The sequence below is a fragment of the Bos indicus x Bos taurus genome, chromosome 9 (genome assembly GCF_003369695.1).
Source record: "Bos indicus x Bos taurus breed Angus x Brahman F1 hybrid chromosome 9, Bos_hybrid_MaternalHap_v2.0, whole genome shotgun sequence".
NCBI classification, from domain to species: Eukaryota; Metazoa; Chordata; class Mammalia; order Artiodactyla; family Bovidae; genus Bos; species Bos indicus x Bos taurus.
In genome coordinates, this window is record NC_040084.1 from 67,463,368 (window position 1) to 67,483,932 (window position 20,565).

Below are 20,565 nucleotides of genomic sequence, written 5' to 3' on the forward strand. Positions count from 1 at the left end.
TCTCTCTGGCTCTTGAGCTTGTGTTCTTAATAATGAAGATTTTGTATTTCCTTTAAAAAAAAAAAATGAAAAGCCAATAAGACATTGATGACATTTATTTAAATTGTGAATGTATATTGGTTGCATATTTTGGAAGAAATACATACATACAGCATACATATATACCATTTTATGTAATGGCAGTTTCAATTTGGCCAAATCAACTGTTTCTCAAAATAACGAGTGATACCAAATCTCTCTGTTAAAATCACCAGATCTGTACAGAAGTACCAATAAAATTAAACTCATAAATACAGAAAGCAGTGAATTTAATTTAGGCCTAAAACAATTTAGGAAAATAGATCTAACTAATATAACAAGATTTTATTGTTTCACTTTTACCTATTAAAATGCAGATTTATTTCTGAGAAAAGGCAACAAAAATAATTTACGTTTTTATTTTCCTTTGCTTCTATTTTTGTTTGAATTTAAAATATTGGACTGAATATTGTGTCCCTCTGCTTTTCTAGATTAATTATGAAAAATAAACCAGTAATATGAATATTTCCTGTTTTAAAAATTCCTTCAACTATGGTTTTAAACTAACTCAAAAAAATAAAAAATAGGGAAAACATATAGCCAAAAACCAAGAAATGAGCAAAAATGGTCATATATCTTTTTAAGCATTTGATTGTGGTACTGGTTATGAGCACTTTTAACTGGGCTGACTTTGCCTAATATGATGAATGACCAGAACTTCAAGTTATATTCATATATATACTGTTCCTCAAGAGATGTAACACCTAGGAGCTTGTTTACTTATTTACCATCTCTTTTTCCTTCTGCTCAGGCTGAGCTCTGTTAACCTTGAATCTGCAGTCCCCATTTCTCCTGACGGAAGCTTTGCAACAGCCGTGGAAGTTTGTCAATGTCCGCCAGGGTATACTGGCTCCTCCTGTGAAGTAAGTTTGCAAGAATATAGCTTCAGTACATTCTAAGTTCTTTCAGCATTAACTATTAAACGATTCTAAAATGAATTTAGTTTTTTCATCAAGGATTGCACAAATGATAGCGTCTTATTACTTGAAGAACTTCAATGTCTGCCAAAAGTCATGACTGTCAGAGTGTTACTCATATGATGTCATCTTGAAATCATATTTTTCCTTATGACATAATAGCTAAAAATCTGATTCTTTTGGAAGTTTTTGGTTTCTCTTTAATCTGTTGATAAAATGGGATGAATGATGGTGGAATACTATTTCAATATATTTCTCCTTCTCAGGTGGAAACCTGAGAGGAATTTAGCACCGTTTCTTTTCTTTTTCACTTTCTCCATGTTTTAATCCTATGTACTACATTCTTTCTCTACTTTATTCCTAAGAATACAACCAATTCACAATCATCTGAAGGACTCAGTCTTTAAAATGTCAAGAACATAATATATGGAAGAAATACCTTGATTCGGAAAGTTTTCTACAGGTCTTTGATTTGTTTAGCGCCTAAAGTTTGAGATATTTATTGTTGTCTCAGTATTCTAGATTAATGTTCCTTACTTAATATTGCAATGTGTCCTTCTAAGGTAATAATTTTTATTTACTTTTATGTATGTTTTAGGTAGTTTGAAAATTGATTTTACTTGAAATCTGCTCAAAAAATATAAGTGCCATTTCCCTGATAGAGGGCATGGCTTGCATATAAATAGGAGCTTAAATTCTTTAAAAATGGTGCCTTTAAGGAATCATCTGAGTGTACCAAGATGTTCCACTTCAGCACACTAATCCATTAAACCATTTACAGAAATACCCTAGGTCTTGCTTTTCAGTTCTCTTGTACTTTAAAATAATGCATGCTTCCAGAGGATACACAGGGCTTAGAGTCATATTCATGTCAGATGTGTTTTCTTTAACTGAGCTTGGATTCACCTATCTAAAAATAAAACTAAATGTAATTCGCCATCACTTTTTAAAAATTCATACAGAGAATACAGAAATAATAATGGAAATGAATTAGCTCTGTCAACCCAAATTTGATTTCACATGTAAAATTTATGTTGTATTTGATAAAGCATATTCTTTGATTAAGAACCTAGCAGTCTGTATTTCAAACCAGAAAGCTCTCTTTGAACCTCTAAGTTCTTATTTCAACTGAAATAAACTACTCTTATTATATTCTTACTTTCACACTTATTCCCACATTGATGATTCTCAGTACTCTTCATCATCTTCTGTACAAATTTCAAATGCCCATTGAATCTAAAATTGCCTGTATTAGAATTATTTCATTGGCTATGCATTTTGAGTCTCAGTGAACTCCAGGAGTTGGTGATGGACAGGGAGGCCTGGCGTGCTGCGATTCATGGGATCGCAAAGAGTCAGACATGACTGAGCGACTGATCTGATCTGATGCATTTTGTTTCTTCTTTTCTTTCACCAAAATATTTATTGAGAATCTTTGGTAAATTCTGCCCTAGATGCTGAGAGGGATTATCAAGATTACATCACAGTCCTTGTTCTTAAGGAGCTAACAGTCTGTTTAGTAAGACAGAACACATACTTATGATAAATGGGATCACAGCCCTATAGAATTAAGGCACCAATAAGTGGTACAGAACATGAGTGCAATAATCTTTCAAAGATGTGATCGGTTCCAGTGGAGAGAGATGTCACAGGAAATGTTCTGAGGTGGAAAAATCCCAACTTGGAAACTAAATAATGGTAACAATTAGGTAGGAAGAGAGAAGCAAGTGGGTGTGGAAGAGTCAGAACAAAGAAACAGAAGTATAAGAAAAGCTTCCTGTGCTTCTCACACAATAATGGATAAATATAGTTACCTTGGAATCCATAAAAGAAATTAATCGAATCAGAAGACAAGGAACTCTGAAACTCTGGAGTTTCTCTCAGGCTTCTTCATTTCTTCTACTCTCTAATAATCCTTTCTTTTCTTTATTGAAGCTTCCTGTCCCTTAGCTCACTATTATCTATCCATATCTTTTCCTGATTTCATTTGCTTTTTTACTGAGTTTGAAAGGGCAGACATTCTAGTTTTGTTACCACTGATACTTCCAAATCCTTTAAAAGCTGAGTAAACTCCAAACACCATTGTTGTTGTTGTTCAGCCCCTAAGTTATATCTGTCTTTTTGCGACTGCAGCTCACCAGGCTTCCCCTCACTGTCTCCTGGAGTTTGCTGATTCATGTCTATTGAGTCTGTGATGCCATCCAACCATCTCAGCCTCTGTCGCCCCCTTCTCCTCTTGCCCTCAATTTTTCCCAGCATCAGGGTCTTTTCCAGTGAGCTGGCTCTTCACATCAGGTGGCCTAAGTATTAACATTTTAATTCTAGCTTGCCTAAAACAGATTATATGATTCCATGATAAATCATTCTTTTCTGTTTTTTGGGGGGCCATAAATGTTAATCCAGAATTTTTTAATCATTTATACTTTTTATAAATCCCTACACATTTTATTTTTCAAATATTTTCATTCTTTCCTAGAATTGTCATAGTTCATTTCACTTAACAAGTGGGACGGATGAGGAAGTGAAAGCAAAATTAGGTACTAAAAAAGTGTTTTAATTAAAATCTCAGCTTCCTATTCTAAATGGTGGAAATATTAACTACTTCATGTAGTTTTTAAGATGATCGAAACTCTTGATATGGATGGTAATGTGATGAACAATACACATACAGTCTATGACCTTCAAGGACATTACATTTGATGGTAGACTAAACTGTATGCCAGAAAGAAAATTTAAATAAATATGATAAATTCCATGAAGACAATAAGCAGGGGGCCTTGATAGAGGCTCTGAGAACAAGTGTAGGAAGATGAGATGGAAGGGACTATATGACTAAACTGAGCTCTAGGGTCTTCTTAGGTAAAGGGAACCAGTGAGGAAGTGAAACACAGTTTGGGATCTGCAAGGACCTGAAAGAAGGCATGTGTGGCTGGAGCTTAATAAGCAAGGGGAGCATAGCACGAGACATGCCTGGAGGAGCCAAACCACTCAGAGCTTTGCATGATTAAAAATTTGTAGTATTATTCTAAATGCAATGGAAAGAAAACTTTTCTGCTCCTGCTGCCCAGTCATGTCTGACTCTCTGCAGCCCCATGAACTAGGCCAACAGGCTCCTCTGTCCATGAATTTTTCCAGGCAAGAAGACTGGAGTAGGTTGCCATTTGATATGATACCATGATCTGAGTTAATTTTTTTTTTAAAAGTCACTATAACTACAGTGTGTAGAACATACTGTACATGGCAGGGATGGCAGGAAGTAAAATGGTTAATATGCTATTTTGTTAGAATGTAATGATGATAGAGGTTTGTTAGGATAATGGCAGAGGATGTGAAAAGACATGTTGTTTATTTTAAATAGATTTTGGTAGTAGAACCAATCAGTCTTACTGATAGACATGCCACGGGAACATTGAAAGTAATAATGATTTTGAGAATGAGTCAGATGTCAAGTTGGAGCAGTTGAATGTGGGGCTGTTTACTTAGCTGAGGAAAACTGAGGGTAGGAACACCTGTGGTGGGGATGATAAAATCAACAATCCATCTTAGAAATATTAGGTTTGAAAGAGCTATGAAGTATATTGTCAATGTCCAGTTAGAATATGTAGGTCTTGACCTCAGAATATCTGTCTGGTCTAGAGATATGTATTTGGAAGAAATCATCAACTAGACAGCTGAATAAAGTTACCTTGGAGCAAGTGTGGAGGAAAAAAGAGAAAATGACTAAGCCCCCAAGAGCTCCTGACCATGAGAAGCGAGTTGAAGCAGAGGAGACAGCAAAGAGAGGGGCAGTAACCTGGAACTGTAGTATCATGAAAGCTGTGAGAAGAGGGCTTTTGAGGGAGATAGGAATCAGCTAAACCATAGCTTGATGAGAGATCAAATAAAATGTTAACTGTAGAATTGTTCATTTGATTTGGTTCCCTGGAATTCGGTGGCATGGACAAGAGCAGTTTTAACCCAGTGATTATGGCACAAGACAGATTAGGATGGAGTGAACCATTGAAGGGAAGTAGAAAGAAAAGATATTTTAGAGCAGACTTACCTAAAAGAAAAAATAGGTAGGTAACTGAAAGTTATGGGATATTAAGAGAGTATTTTTGTCTTTTTTCCTGTTAGCTAATTTTTTACAGAGATACAAGTCATATTTTCGAGCTGATAGTAATGATCTAACGGAAAGGAAAGATATTATTGATGCAGCACTGAGTGGGTATATTGGGAAAACAATTACAAGTGCGGTGATAATCCTTTGAGAGTATGAGGAATTCTGCATTCCTCATCCCCATTGTTCCAGAGGGAAATATGACTAATGGAAATATGGGCTTGTGCTTGTGTACTTGGTAGTAGAAAGATCGTTTCCACTGCCTTCAGTATTCTCTGTGACTAATGAGATGAAATCACTGGCTAAGAAAGAGGTCTAAGAGTTGGGAAATTTAAAGAGGATGTAGGATAAGTAATATATTTGCAGATATATATGTGTGTATATATATATGCCTTGTTTTATATATATATATATATATACACATACACACACCTTATATATTATATATGTATACCTGTATATAATATATATCTTATTAATGACAATTCTATGAATATTTTTCCTCAGAACAGTAAGTCAATTATCTCCCTATTAGCAACACCCTTAATTTCTACTCGCTTCTGAATATATAGCTTCACCAGTTTTTAGAAATATATATTACATTACAAAATCTATTCTGTAATGAGTCTAGGGTCACAACATTTTTAATGAGTAAAAATTATTAGAAAGGGTTAGAAAATTGACACCTTCTTTTCTATACTGCCCAAATTAAGAAGAAAGTTGCTTTTGTTTTCCTTTAGGATATCAAGTATCAGATCATCCTTTTTTTATGTCTTTGCTATTGATGTTCAAATTTAAGAATCCTCATATCCTGAGGCAAAAGGAACATTTCCAACAATACACAACACAATTCTATATTCTTTATTACCTCAGTGGTTTCTCTCTTGTTTCCACTCTCAGCTAGGAAAAAAAAGGCCTTTTCATGATATACTGAGTTGTAGTTAACCATCCAGAAATATAGTAAATAACCCACAAAATGCAGTTTTAACTTGAGGGAGATCATACGCTCCTGCAGGGCAGCAGTGTTTCCCCCTTTGTTTTGTACCCTGTCCAGTTGAGAGTGACCCCCGCAGAAGGGATGCTTAAACATGACAGTGAACTGAAAGCCAGCCCTGACACACAGATGCTCTGTGACCCAAATATCCTTTTTCGAATCAGAATTCTATTCTTGTATGAGAAAGTGTTTTACACTTTAAAAAGGAATGATGGATATAACTAGAGTTCTAGTAGAATAAAACCATAAAATAAAATATCTAAGGAATGTATGGTAAATAAATCATAAACTATTTTGTGTAAATTTGAGAAGGTAAAATAGGGTGGAGGAAGTTGAGAATGAGAACTATAAATTATATATGTGCACAAGTCAGCCATGTAGGTGATCAAATGTAAGATGAGTGCTACCTTTTTTCCAGACAATTGCAAAGATTTTCTGGAAGTGACGGAGTTAAGGGCAGTTTGCGTGTGAGAAAGGGAAGACATTCCAGAGGATCTACACTCCTTGGACAGGACATTAAATGCTCTAGTAGGCTAAGGTTCTGAAGAGCCCATTTATGTCGGCTGCTTTTTTTCAATACTTTTTCTTCTGTTTTCTTGTCTGTGCTTTTTACTTTGAGACTGTCGTGATTCAATTCTTTATATCTCTGCTTTATTTTGCTATTTCAGAAGAGTCATCAAGTTAATGCTTCCTCTAATCTCATACCTGCCAATAACACTAAGGTCAGTACGAAGCCCCCATGTCAGGAGGAATAGCTCTGGTAGCCATATTTCCATAATGGCAACGCTTTGACATGCATATCTGCTGGGTTTGCTACCTAAATATGTTTATCTGCTAAAGACAAAAGTAAGCTTTAAAAAAATCCCTGAGACTAACTTGAGACCATATTTTCCTTTCAGTCTTGTTGGCCTAGGCACAGACGAGTTAACGGCACTATTTTTGGTGGCCTCTGTGAACCCTGTCAGTGCTTTGGTCACGCGGAATCCTGTGATGATACCACCGGAGAATGCCTGGTAAGTGCTTTCTCCATTGGGGTTGCTGATTGACAGGGCTGAAATCAGCTCAATAAGCCCTGCAACTCAATTACTACCTTTGGGACCTTAAACACTTGAGTCAAGAAGGGATTTGACGGTGATCTTTATATTGAACTGAGTTGGAAGCTGAGAAGGTTCTTTCATATGTGGTCTTCCTGACTGACAAGCATTAGAAAGTGTTTACTCACATAAGTCTAAGGATTGAATTAAGATCAGATATATCATAATAAAACATAACTAATGACTGTGATACATATCTGCCACAAATATATATGGTTTCAATCTCTTATGTAATTCTACCCCAAAAATGACTGCATTTCTGTAACAGGAAATGATTTGTAACCCCATAATATGAAAGGTATAAAATATAAGCTCTGTAATAGGCATAATTATACTTTTTTTTCACTTTGAAAATGAGGGCATACTACGTTCTTTTTTTTTGGAAAATTTCAGCATTGAACTAAATTCAAAACATTGTGTGTAAATTAAAAATAATAAACATGTGCAATACATAGTCACCAGAGCTGCTTACTCCTTCTATTAAGTCAATACTATAACCAGAAAAAAAGCTCTACAGAGGGTGAAGCACTTTCCATCCTGCTAAGAAGCTTTTGGATTGGAGATTACGCTGAATAGACCATTCTGATTAACTCAAGGGCATGTTAGTTTTATATTGTCTGACATGACATGAAGCTTGAAACAACACTTCTCATTTCATTAATCTTGCAGAAACACAATTTGAAATGGTGCCAATTTAGGAGGATATCATATTCTCATTTCCCTGTAGAATTTAAGGCAGCCTCTGTTATCTGTATTTCTTAATGTTCTCTCTCTCTCTTGCTCATTCTTCCCCCTCCCCTACCCTTTTTCTTCCATTTAAAAGCTTCTGGGAAAAATCCAAAATGAAAATTCAGGGCTTTTGTTTCAATGTGATTTGACATTTAGTTTTATTGATGCTCTTTCTGTTTTCTCTATAGCAGATTTTGTTTAATTGCATTGCAGGATAAAGCATGATAGCCTTAATTTGTGGATCAGTAGATTTTTCAAATGGCATTGTTATGAACAGAAAGACAGTGATTTTCATTTTAATTATACAATAAGTCTTTTAAAATGTACCTTGGGAAAAATACTGAGTTACCTTTAAACAAATATTCAGCCCAAAACAGATATAGATTTGTTTTCAGTTCAGTTCAGTTCAGTTCAGTAGCTCAGTCATGTCCGACTCTTTGTGACCCCATGAATCACAGCACGCCAGGCCTCCCTGTCCATCACCATCTCCCGGAGTTCACTCAAACTCATGTCCATCAAGTCGGTGATGCCATCCAGCCATCTCATCCCAATTTCCTCCTGCCCCCAATCCCTCCCAGCATCAGAGTCTTTTCCAATGAGTCAACTCTTCGCATGAGGTGGCCAAAGTACTGGACTTTCAGCTTTAGCATCATTCCTTCCAAAGAACACCCAGGACTGATCTCCTTTAGAATGGACTAGTTGGATCTCCTTGCAGTCTAAGGGACTCTCAAGAGTCTTCTCCAACACCACAGTTCAAAAGCATCAATTCTTCGGCGCTCAGCCTTCTTCACAGTCCAACTCTCACATCCATACATGACCACAGGAAAAACCATAGCCTTGACTAGACAGACCTTTGTTGCCAAAGTAATGTCTCTGCTTTTTAATATGCTATCTAGGTTGGTCATTAAAAAGATAGCATATTAAAAACCTAGATAGCATATTAAAAAGCAGAGACATTACTTTTTTTTTTTAATATGCTATCTAGGTTGGTCATTGGAGAAGGAAATGGCAACCCACTCCAGTGTTCTTGCCTGGAGAATCCCAGGGACGGCAGAGCCTGGTGGGCTGCCATCTATGGGGTCGCACAGAGTCGGACACGACTGAAGTGACTTAGCAGGTTGGTCATAACTGTTTTACTTAAACCTAAAAAGACAGAAATTAATATTTCATGACAACAGACTCATAATGCTTCCAATAGCAATATTTCATGCTGCATTCATTAAGATTAAGTCTAAAATGATGCTGTTAGTCCATTTGGTTATAGGATATTTCTAAGAATGAAAGCCCATTGTTTTAGAGTAGGATAGTTTCATCCAGTATAATTTTGGGGGAAGAAGTAAGGGGAATCAGTGATTATCTGAGGCCTTCTACTAATGAACTGTAGTTTATTGAATTTGTTTCATGGACAAGGAGATAGGAGAATACTTCAAATAAGCAAGGGATCTTAGGGAAGCAACAGAGAACTTAATGATTGACCTTAAAGACCTTAATCTGGTGTGTTTTCTGAATTTTCCATTGTAGCTGATAAATAGATAATAATGTAAGATATTTTCTGGAGACTTCCAAATGCTCTATTTGAAATGATACTGATAACTAAATGCTGCTGTCCCATTTTGAGCATATTAATTCCAACATGATCCACAAAGATAAAAATATTTAAGTGCTGCACATCAAAAGCAATCTTACCATTCAGTTGTTCTGCATTTTAGCTTCTTTTTAAGAAATTATTTATGCTTGCCCTCCTAGCATTAAACAGAAAATTTTTGAAACTTTTCCAGATAAGCTACATTTTAGTTAGTTTGGCTTTGAAACTAATTAGAAATAAATTGAAATATTTTTTGATATCAGACCAAAATCCAGACCTCTTTTATAGTGTGGACCTATATTGAAAGATCAGTTTGACTTGCAGTACTTCTGAAGTGACCTAAGCCTGGTGGGCTGATGTCTATGGGGTCGCACAGAGTCGGACATGACTGAAGTGACTTAGCAGCAAGAAACAGTCAAGTCACATGGGAAGATTGCATGCTTGCTCCTTGTCATCGTTCCTGTGATAAGTGATGTGAACAGACATTTGGAGAGCACTTTGGAGCAGGATACCTATAAAATTCACCAGCCCATCAGAGTGAACCTTTCATCTTTTTTTTCAGTTTGAGTTTCCATTGTATTTTTTCCTATTACTGTTTTATGGTTTCAATTACAAAAACAGTTGAGTTTTAAGATTAATTTTAAAATTTCCATTCAGTGACATATGACATTAGGAAATGCAAGAAATATGTTATTTTTCTTCCAAATTAGTAAAGCAAAGCAGGGTCTCTGGGTTGTATAAGATTTTCAGTTGAGTTTTAGAAAAACCATTTTCAACATGGTTAAAACATAGTCGGTTTTATTATCTTGTTTTTTAAAGCCCCTAAATCTTTGAAGATACAATTTTGATTGTATCAGTATAACAATATACAAAGAATATTGCAACAAACATTCAACTTTTTTTAGTAAGAGCCAACTTTAGTTAAACTTGAAAACTGAAAGGAACAAATATGAAGATGAAATTAAAGAGGAAAGCGTTTCATCAGATTGATCCATGCCTGGCAACTTCCTACTAGATGTGCTGTTATTTAGACAAGTGTTGATAATAAAGTTAACATCTTTGCTACTTTGATAGAAGGTTGATAAATAAATTTGAGAATTTTAAATACTTTAAGGAAAAACCTGTTTTCAAGTATTAACAGATAGTAAAGTATCACCTATTCACTTGTAGTTCAAACTGTCATAGGATTTCAGAACTTGAAAGCTGCATATATTATGGGCTTCAGCTCTCACATTTTACAGAATGTAAGCAATTGGTTCAGAGTTAAATCACTGGATTTTCATTTAATATCTTCTATTCAGTAATCTGTCCCTCTCCCCAAGGAATTTGACTGTTTTCTGAAATGTTATTTACGTGGTTTTAAATTAAATATATTTATTAAATATAATTTTAAAAGAACTTTTAATATGCTAGAATAACTCAGAACTTTAATTAAATCAAATTGGCTCTCCCATTGGTCATCAAGTTTAATAAATTTTTACTTTATGCTTAAAATGAATTTATATTTTGGCTGTTAGCTATTTCCTCTACATATCTGGTTATTAATGATAAAATTAAAGGTTTTATACTCCAAACTCTGATGAACTCTTTTGAAATGAGAAAAAATAGAATGTTATATGCTTGTAAGATTAAAAATATATTTCAGTCACAATAAATCTATGTTGTATGATATTTAATAGGCATTATATACATTTTATTGTATTATAGGAGTTTGAAGAACTTATGTCTACACAATGCCAAAACATCATATAAATTGATCAAATTGTGCTATTGAAAACTTTATAGACAATTTCATTCATTAATTGATTGTTCACCTTTACCAGTCTTGATGAATTTTGTGAACACTAAGTTGATAAATCTACTTTAATTTATATGAAGAAATCAAGATATAAATTATTTTATTTTGATTTTCTTTATTTTTAAAAAGTACATGGTTCCAGAAAATACTAATTGATGGAAAATGCTGTTTTATTTTAAAAACCAATGTCTGTGGGAAACTGTTACATGCCTTGTGGTTTTAGTATTTATTAGTATACATTTCAGAGAAGGTGATGGCACCCCACTCCAGTACTCTTGCCTGGAAAACCCCATGGACGGAGGAGCCTGGTAGGCTGCAGTCCATGGGGTCACTAAAAGTCGGACACGACTGAGCGACTTCACTTTCACTTTTCACTTTCATGCCTTGGAGAAGGAAATGGCAACCCACTCCAGTGTTCTTGCCTGGAGAATCCCAGGGACGGGGGAGCCTGGTGGGCTGCCGTCTATGGGGTCGCACAGAGTTGGACACGACTGAAGCGACTTAGCAGTAGCAGCAGCAGTATACATTTAAAAATTTCTCAGTCTTCCCATCTTTTAATCATGAGTCAAGCAAGGCCCTCACAACTGTAATACATTAGTGCATTGTCCACATCATCAGAGCATACTGAGGTCCAGATTAATCTCAGATGTAGGAAGGCTATAGTCTCAGAGGATTTGTGTGATTAGCCACAGTTCTCATTAAATCAGCAGTTTTAAGTTGAACAATTAATTTTTACCTAAATCAGGTACAATTTCCATTAAATATATGTCATTTAGTCTCTGCAGAGTCTAAATGTATGTTACTACACATACTCACACATATTTCTTTAAGAAAAAAAATAAAAACAACAAAAAAGAAAATATGATTTACATAATGAAAAAACTTTATAGTGAATTTCAGTCATCTTTTTGTTAAGTATGCATATGCTGAACGTAGCATGCAGTTTATAAGCTAGATATTAAATTAACTTTCAATGCTATTTCACAGCTGTAAAATTGACCATTTTATGTGGGAAATTACTCTTCCTGGCAGGGAACAGACTAATGATTCTGTAGACCTATTTTTGGTAATGCATTGATGCTAGAGACTGGAATAATAAACTCTGATGTGCACTTCTTCCTCAGAATTGTAAGGATCACACTGATGGACCATATTGCAATAAATGTCTTCCTGGTTTCTATGGTGATCCTACTAAAGGAACCTCTGACGACTGTCAGCCCTGTGCCTGTCCACTCAATAGCCCATCCAATAAGTGAGTAACAAACTTACCTCTTTCCAGAGTTGGGAATCTGGTTCTGCAAGTGTATTTTTGATATAGAATTTACCCTTTCTCTTGTCACACATAAATAAATAATAAAGATGTGCATAAATTTATCAGGAAGATAATATGAATTTTTCTAAATATAAAATATTTAAAGCTATGGCTGTTTATTCCATGAAAATTTTAATATTTTTAGCTCTAGTTTTGGGGAGTTAGTATCTAAGAGAGAGAACTCAAATAGAATTTCTAAACCAACTCCAAAGAACAGACATATATTTTACAAACTTAGCCCAGCCTTCCACAAGTCGAAAGCAGCTTCTTGAAGGGGAAGCAGAGAATGCCGACCCCACAAAGAGCCTGGCTGTGTGTGCAGCTGTCTCGTGAACGCTGGTGGACCACGAAAGAAGTGTACCTTCTTGAACCTCTCTGCTGCCATTTTCTTTAAATATGTTTTGTATAGTTTGTATTTCATTATGGGAACAGCTACTTTTCCACAACCATTGATACACAATTCAAAATGTGATGGAACCTGGGCTTTGTGCTTCTGCATGTTGATCAGCTCTTAGCTACATGCCTTTAGGTGTATGTATTTGATACGTGTACTTCTGGTGCTTCTACTTTGGCTGTAACTAGGCTGAGTCGGGCACGACTGAGCGACTTCACTTTCACTTTTCACTTTCATGCATTGGAGAAGGAAATGGCAACCCACTCCAATGTTCTTGCCTGGAGAATCCCATGGACAGAGGAGCCTAGTGGGCTGCCGTCTATGGGGTCGCACAGAGTCGGACACAACTGAAGCGACTTAGCAGCAGCAACAGCAGCAGACACATACCCACAGATACACACACACACACACACCCCCCTTCATACTATATTAAAAAATACTACTAATAAAATGCTGCTTATTTGGATCCCAGTCACACACTGTAAATCTTAGGCAACTCATAAATCCCTCAAAAAGGTAAAATAAGAAATAAATCTAGTTGACCTTTAAGCAACAGTTTTATCCCTTAGTTATTGCATGATTTATCATATTATCATATATCATATTGTATATATATTTTTATCTTATTGAAATAGTTTAATGGTATTATAAATTATAAAATATTGAAATATCGATGATAGCACTTTAGTTTGCATAAAACACATCATGAAAAGTTTAATGCAAACTTCATACAATTTTTCTATTCATCTGGCTATCTTTGTTTTTTGAAAAATTTTCTACTTGTTCATCTGAAACAATAACTTTGTATAGCAGACTTTTTAAAGTATATATTTTGTCTGATCTTCCCTTTACCTTTTAGGGGAACACATTATTTCAGATGCTGTAATTCACTTTCCCCTCAGGGGTAACCATCCCATAAGCAAATATGTAAGCAATACCCTAAAACCAAAAATCTTGTTTTATTTTAATTAAGCATATTAATTATAATAATAATCAATACTTTTTATTAGTAAACATTGTAAGTAACTATAGTTTTAAATCAAATTTTAAAAAATTTTCTTAAAGGTTAGCTTAGTGCTTAATAAAATTCATATTTTTGTATGTAATTTTCATCTATTTCTGAATGCTGTAGTAATCCTTGAAGAGCAAAAATTTTTCATGATGATTACATGTTACAGGTTAAAAAGTTACAACTTTTTAATGTGAAGGTGTTACCAAGCTGGTCATATTTTGTGGTCTTATCTAAGATATTCCTAATAAAAATGGTCTTTTACTGCTAGGGTCCATGAATACCAGAAGTTAAAGATTTTGAGATTAATTCTGTCATTGAATTTAAAAGTTATCTTAGGAATTACGCTTCCTGCACTTTAGCGCACAGGAAATCTTTTTACTCTTCCCTGACAGCATCCCTCCATCAGAATTTCCATCTTAGTCATTGGAGAGGAAAAGAAGAACTAAGATCTAATGAAAGCAGACTACTACATTCTAGGCATAGGGTCAGGCATTATACTTGGCATTATTTTACACCCACTTATTAAAGTGTTTCTGAAGGTTAAATAATGCCAAATATAATACCTGACCCTATACCTAGAATGTAGTAGTCTGCTTTCATTAAATATGAAGAAAGGAGTTTTCAAGTGGGAAAAGAGCATTATAGTGCCAATTTTTGGAACTGGAACTCCTTGATTTAAATGCTGAATTTCATTCTTTCTAGCCGTATGACTCTGGGAAAGTAACTTACATTCTCTGTGTCTCAATTCTCTTGTCATAATTAGGACCTTCTCAGAGGGTTGTTATGAGAACTACATAAATTGAAGTGCACCAAGCACCTAAAACCATGATTGAACATGGTGAGCCTAATACTGAGACTGATCATTTATTAAGTAATTTACTCAGCCATAAATTAAAGTATCAGAGTTGAAATTTTGTTTAAAGTCCATGTGCTTTGCATTCCCCTGCATTAAGGGGTCTTTATATTACATACAGTCTTACATTAAGGGCTTCTTTAAAAAACACTGCATTTTAAGCAATAACATTAAGAGACTTAAATGGGGAATGGGGTAATATATATTAGTGATCAGAATATTTTCAGAATTTAGGGCATGTGCCTGGATGGTTACCAAACTGAAGATCTTTTGGCAACCAGGGATGTCAGAGAAGAGGAAGAAGGCTAAAAGGAAATCTGGAAAATAATGAGTATGTTGGACATCCATGACACAAATCTTGCTCTCTGGTGTACTTGTGAAGGGTTAGATCAAGCGATGGAGAACTGACTCACTCACTTCAGTGGAATTCTCCAAAACCATCCAATTTACACAAAACTTTAAGAAAAACAAAGGGATGGCATCTGGTTACTCATCTGCATTGCACTCCTGCGCAACCAAAATATCTATGGCATTAGCATAACTGTCAGTCCAGCAGAGCTGGCCATTCATAGTACCACATGAATCCTAGCCTAAAACATTTGCAGAATTATATAATCGAGTGAATATATAGACCTTATGAATTTATCCTCAAATTGTACTGGTATTATTATAAATATGGATGAGCCATTAGGGACAGAACTTTGCTTGGATAATTATAGGCATTCATGACCCATCCTTCTCTGTTCACTGTGCTTCTACTTTAAAATGGATTCTAATTGTGCTCCTGAAAGAAAAAGTCAGCAAGCATTAAACACCATCCATCATCTGTCAGTGATAAAAAGAATTGAGGTTCTAGTATCCAGTGATAAAATGTTCCTAAGTATGGTATTCCGGTTTGATATATTGTGCAGATCTTGACTCTTTAAAGAAAGCTCAATAATAACAGTAATGAAATATTTAAAGATCCTTTCATTTAAGGTGTTTTCATTTACATTACACAATTGTTAAATTATTAGGTTATAATTTTATCCTTACAAGTAGAATTGGCAGTAGAGTGCAAAAACCTATTTTAAATGCCAGCTTTAAATGTAGCATTTGTAGAGGGTATTATACCCAATACTTATAATAACCTAGAGTGGAATATAATCTGCAAAAAACCTGAATCACTTTTCTGTACACCTGAAACTCACAATAAATATTGAAAATCAACTACAATAGATAGGTGGCATTTTTGTTTAAGTAAAAAGAAGGAACAGTGACAATTCACTTTGTTTAAAAATTTATGTTTAGAGGTATTAGGTTTTTTAAGTTTACCACAATTTTGAAAGTTAACATAATTCAGCTGCACAACTGTGATGAGACAAAATGTAATTTTAATCTAATAACCTGAATTTGTATTCACTAAATAATGGGATATTTAATGACTTAGAGAAACTCTCCTTTTAAAAATGTTTTTGAAAAGTCATTATTCTGATAATCTGAGTTAGAAACTCAGAATAAATTGACTAGTCACATATTATCCAGGAGATGTGATTTGAATGTTCGCAGACTATTTAGGAAAAAAAAAATTCAACTAAAGGTTGCTGCAACCTTCATCTAGAAGTGTAAGGCTTAGTGATGGTTTTGCCTTGTGATTTATCTATTTAATCCCTGGTCATAAATCTTATAGATCACAGCATTTTGGCTCCAAATTTCTTAGATAATGTTGCAAAATAAATCAAATGTGTAGGGAGATAGAGATCGATTGGTATAATTATTATGATGTATGAATACAGACAAGCATATAATATTTAAATTATATGTATATATCACTTTATCAACTATTTACAGTATCCACTGTTTGCTTAGCCATCTCATCTTGGTGATGTATATATTCCAGCTATAGATTGTAACTAGGTAGTGAAATTTATCTCTAGAGAAGCAAATAAAATTGTAAACATTTCAAATGTTTATATTCTTTTAATTCTGGCATCACATAACTTATAGATTAAATATGATAAGAAACAGACACATCACAGTCCTTGAACTCTTAGGATATGTGTGTTATATAATAAAATTAGAGATATTCTTGGCACAAAGCTGAACAGAGAGTAGGCTCATTGTGAATAATACTTTTTGTGTGCATCAGAATTACTAACCTTTAAATTTTTGAAAGAATTGACCACTTTTATAGTGGACTTTTGGGCTCAACCTAGAGGCCACATTCACTTATGGTTGTTAAGTTCAGTTCACTTCAGTCGCTTAGTCATGTCTGACTCTTTGCGACCCCATGAACCACAGCACACCAGGCCTCCCTGTCCATCAGTAACTCCTGGAGTTCACCCAAACCCATGTCCAGTGAGTTGGCGATGCCATCCAACCATCTCATCCTCTGTCGTCTCCTTCTCCTCCTGCCCTCAGTCTTTCCTAGCATCACAGTCTTTTCGAATGAGTCAGCTCTTCGCATCAGGTGGCCAAAGTACTGGAGTTTCAGCTTCAACATCAGCCCTTCCAATGAACACCCAGGACTGATCTTTAGGATGGACTGGTTGGGTCTCCTTGCATCCAGGGGAATCTCAAGAGTCTTCTCCAACACCACAGTTCAAAAGCATCAATTTTTCAGTGCTCAGCTTTCTTTATAGTCCAACTCTCACATCCATACATGACTACTAGAAAAACCATAGCCTTGACTAGATGGACCTTTGTTGGCAAAGTAGTGTCTCTGCTTTTGAATATGTTGTCTAGGTTGGTCATAACTTTCCTTCCAAGGAGTAAGTCTCTTTTAATTTCATGGCTACAATCACCATCTGCAGTAATTTTGAAGCCCAAAAAAATAAAGTCTTGCACTGTTTCCACTGTTTCCCCATCTATTTCCAATGAAGTGATGGGACCAGATACCATGATCTTAGTATTCTGAATGTTGAGCTTTAAGCCAACTTTTTCACTCTCCACTTTCACTTTCTTCAAGAGGCTCTTTAGTTCCTCTTCACTTTCTGCCATAAGGGTGGTATCATCTGCATATCTGAGGTTATTGATATTTTTCCTGGCAATCTTGATTCCAGCTTGTGCTTCTTCCAGCCCAGCATTTGTCATGATGTACTCTGCATATAAGTTAAATAAGCAGGGTGACAATATACAGCCTTGACGTACTCCTTTTCCTATTTGGAACCTGTCTGTTGTTTCATATCCAGTTCTAACTGTTGTTTCCTGACCTGCATATAGGTTTCTCAAGAGGCAGGTCAGGTGGTCTGGTATTCCCATCTCTTTCAGAATTTTCCACAGTTTATTGTGATCCACACAGTCAAAGGCTTTGGCATAGTCAATAAAGCAGAAATAGATGTTTTTCTGGAACTCTCTTGCTTTTTCCATGATCCAGCGGATGTTGGCAATTTGATCTCTGGTTCCTCTGCCTTTTCTAACACCAGCTTGAACGTCTGGAAGTTCACTTGGAGAATTTTAAGCATTACTTTACTAGGGTGTGAGATGGGTGCAATTGTGCAATAGTTTGAGCATTCTTTGGCATTGCCTTTCTTTGGGATTGGAATGAAAACTGACTTTTTCCAGTCCTGTGGCCACTGCTGAGTTTTCCACATTGGCTGGCATATTGAGTGCAGCACTTTCACAGCATCATCTTTCAGGATTTGAAATAGCTCCACTGGAATTCCATCACCTCCACCAGCTTTGTTCATAGTGATGCTTCGTAAGGCCCACTTAATTTCACATTCCAGGATGTCTGGCTCTAGGTGAGTGATTGCACCATTGTGATTATCTGGGTTGTGAAGATCTTTTTTTTACAGTTCTTCTGTGTATTCTTGCCACCTCTTCTTAATATCTTCTGCTTCTGTTAGGTCCATACCATTTCTGTCCTTTATTGAGCTCATCTTTGCATGAAATGTTCCCTTGGTATCTCTAATTTTCTTGAAGAGATCTCTAGTCTTTCCCATTCTATTGTTTTCCTCTATTTCTTTGCATTGACTGCTGAGGAAGGCTTTCATATCTCTCCTTGCTATTCTTTGGAACTCTGCATTCAGATCCTTATATCTTTCCTTTTCTCCTTTGCTTTTCGCTTCTCTGATTTTCACAGCTATTTTTAAGGCCTCATCAGACAGCCATTTTGCTTTTTTGCATTCCTTTTCTTGGGGATGGTCTTGATCCCTGTCTCCTGTACAATGTCACGAACCTCTGTCCATAGTTCATCAGGCACTCTGTCTATCAGATCTAGTCCCTTAAATCTGTTTCTCACTTCCACTGTATAATGAGAAGGGATTTGTTTTAGGTCAGACCTCAATGGTCTAGTGGTTTTCCCCAATAGTTGTTAAAGTTGGTACTTATTCCAAGATGAAAGGAAAGTTAAGGAAATGTTCAATTCAGCAACATTATTCAGAAATTTTAGAATGTTAGCCATTTTAGACAATTTGCCACATATTGTTTTGTGTCCACATATGAGATTATCAGGTATCTTACTGGTCCCATCTATCAGAAGGAAAACAGTAAACTCCAGAGAAATTAAATGCCTTGATCACGATCATAGCTTGCTTATGGCAGAACAAATATTAGAATCCATATATTCTGATTCACCTCTCTGTGCTTCTTCCAGTGGGGCTATAGAAATAGAAACAATTATAGAGACATTGAAGAGAGGAAAAAAATTTAATAGAACTTAATGTCAGAAAAACTGTGAATGTCCATTGTAAAAAACGACTGCTGTTTGGTGATAGCTATGCTAACTCAAACTGAAGCAGAATGAAAAGCTACAGGTTTAATTATTAATACCTAATAAGTAACTAGGGCTTCCTTTTTGGCTCAGACAGTAAAGAATCTGCCTACAATGCAGGAAACCTGGATTCTATCCCTCACTCAGAAAGATCCCCTGGAGAAGGGAATGGCAACCCACTCCAGTATTCTTGTCTGGAGAATTCCATGGATAGAGGAGCCTGGTGGTGTCTATGGTGTCAGAAAGAGCTGGACACGACTGAGCAGCTAACACTTCCCACTGAAATGAGTAACTAAATGCCTTCAGCATTAAACAAACCAACATATGTTGGCAAAATTTTTAAACTGTTCTTAAATTATAACTATAACTTTGTGACACTATGCTAGCTATTTGCTTTCATACTTTATCAGCATGCAGACTTTACTCAGATCATGTTCCACTTTTGCTGAATGGGAAGCTCATGTTTAGAGAGACACAGAAAATATGCAATTCTAATTACAAAATCCAATTATGGATATTCCATCAGATTTCACACTATTTGAAGACAATTAAAGAAATATGTTTGCTTAATGAGTCTCATGAGAATAAGTAGAACAGAGGTAATTAAACTGCAATAAGGAAAAGCCTATGGATAAATTTCAAAAATTCATGTGGCCCAAACCATAGTAAGTAAGATGAGTTTTCCCTTCATTCCTCTCCTCTTCTTCTTGGTCTTCCACTCCTTCAGCAGTTATGCATGGACAATCTCACCATCTTACCCTAGTTTCCTCAATCACTGACACAGTGCAGCATCTTATCCCATTTTATCTTTCTTCCCCTGAGCAAGAGTTCCAGATAACAATTAGTTAGAAGGAGTACTGCTCCACTATTGTACATGCAAACATAGAACATGTCCTGATTGTCTAACCCTCAATGTTGAAAACTTTGTGCTAGTAATGAAAGAATTCATTACTTCCTATCACATCACAGGAACCAGGTTTCTGGGTTCCCTCTTGCACTGGCTGTAA

The 20,565-nt window shown here is 35.6% G+C and overlaps 1 protein-coding gene across 6 annotated transcripts in view; it reads left to right on the plus strand.

Annotated features, from left to right (window-relative positions):
* Positions 1-20,565, plus strand: part of LAMA2 (laminin subunit alpha 2) — a 693,105-nt gene that overhangs the window by 397,860 nt on the left and 274,680 nt on the right. For 3 of the 6 annotated variants that reach the window (XM_027551500.1, XM_027551497.1, XM_027551499.1), the window contains exons 15-18: positions 830-941; positions 6,757-6,810; positions 6,988-7,101; positions 12,419-12,546. In XM_027551500.1, the coding sequence (XP_027407301.1) occupies positions 830-941; positions 6,757-6,810; positions 6,988-7,101; positions 12,419-12,546 (408 nt within the window). The remainder of the gene's footprint in view (positions 1-829; positions 942-6,756; positions 6,811-6,987; positions 7,102-12,418; positions 12,547-20,565) is intronic. The other 3 variants (XM_027551498.1, XM_027551501.1, XM_027551502.1) reach the window with 1 other exon arrangement.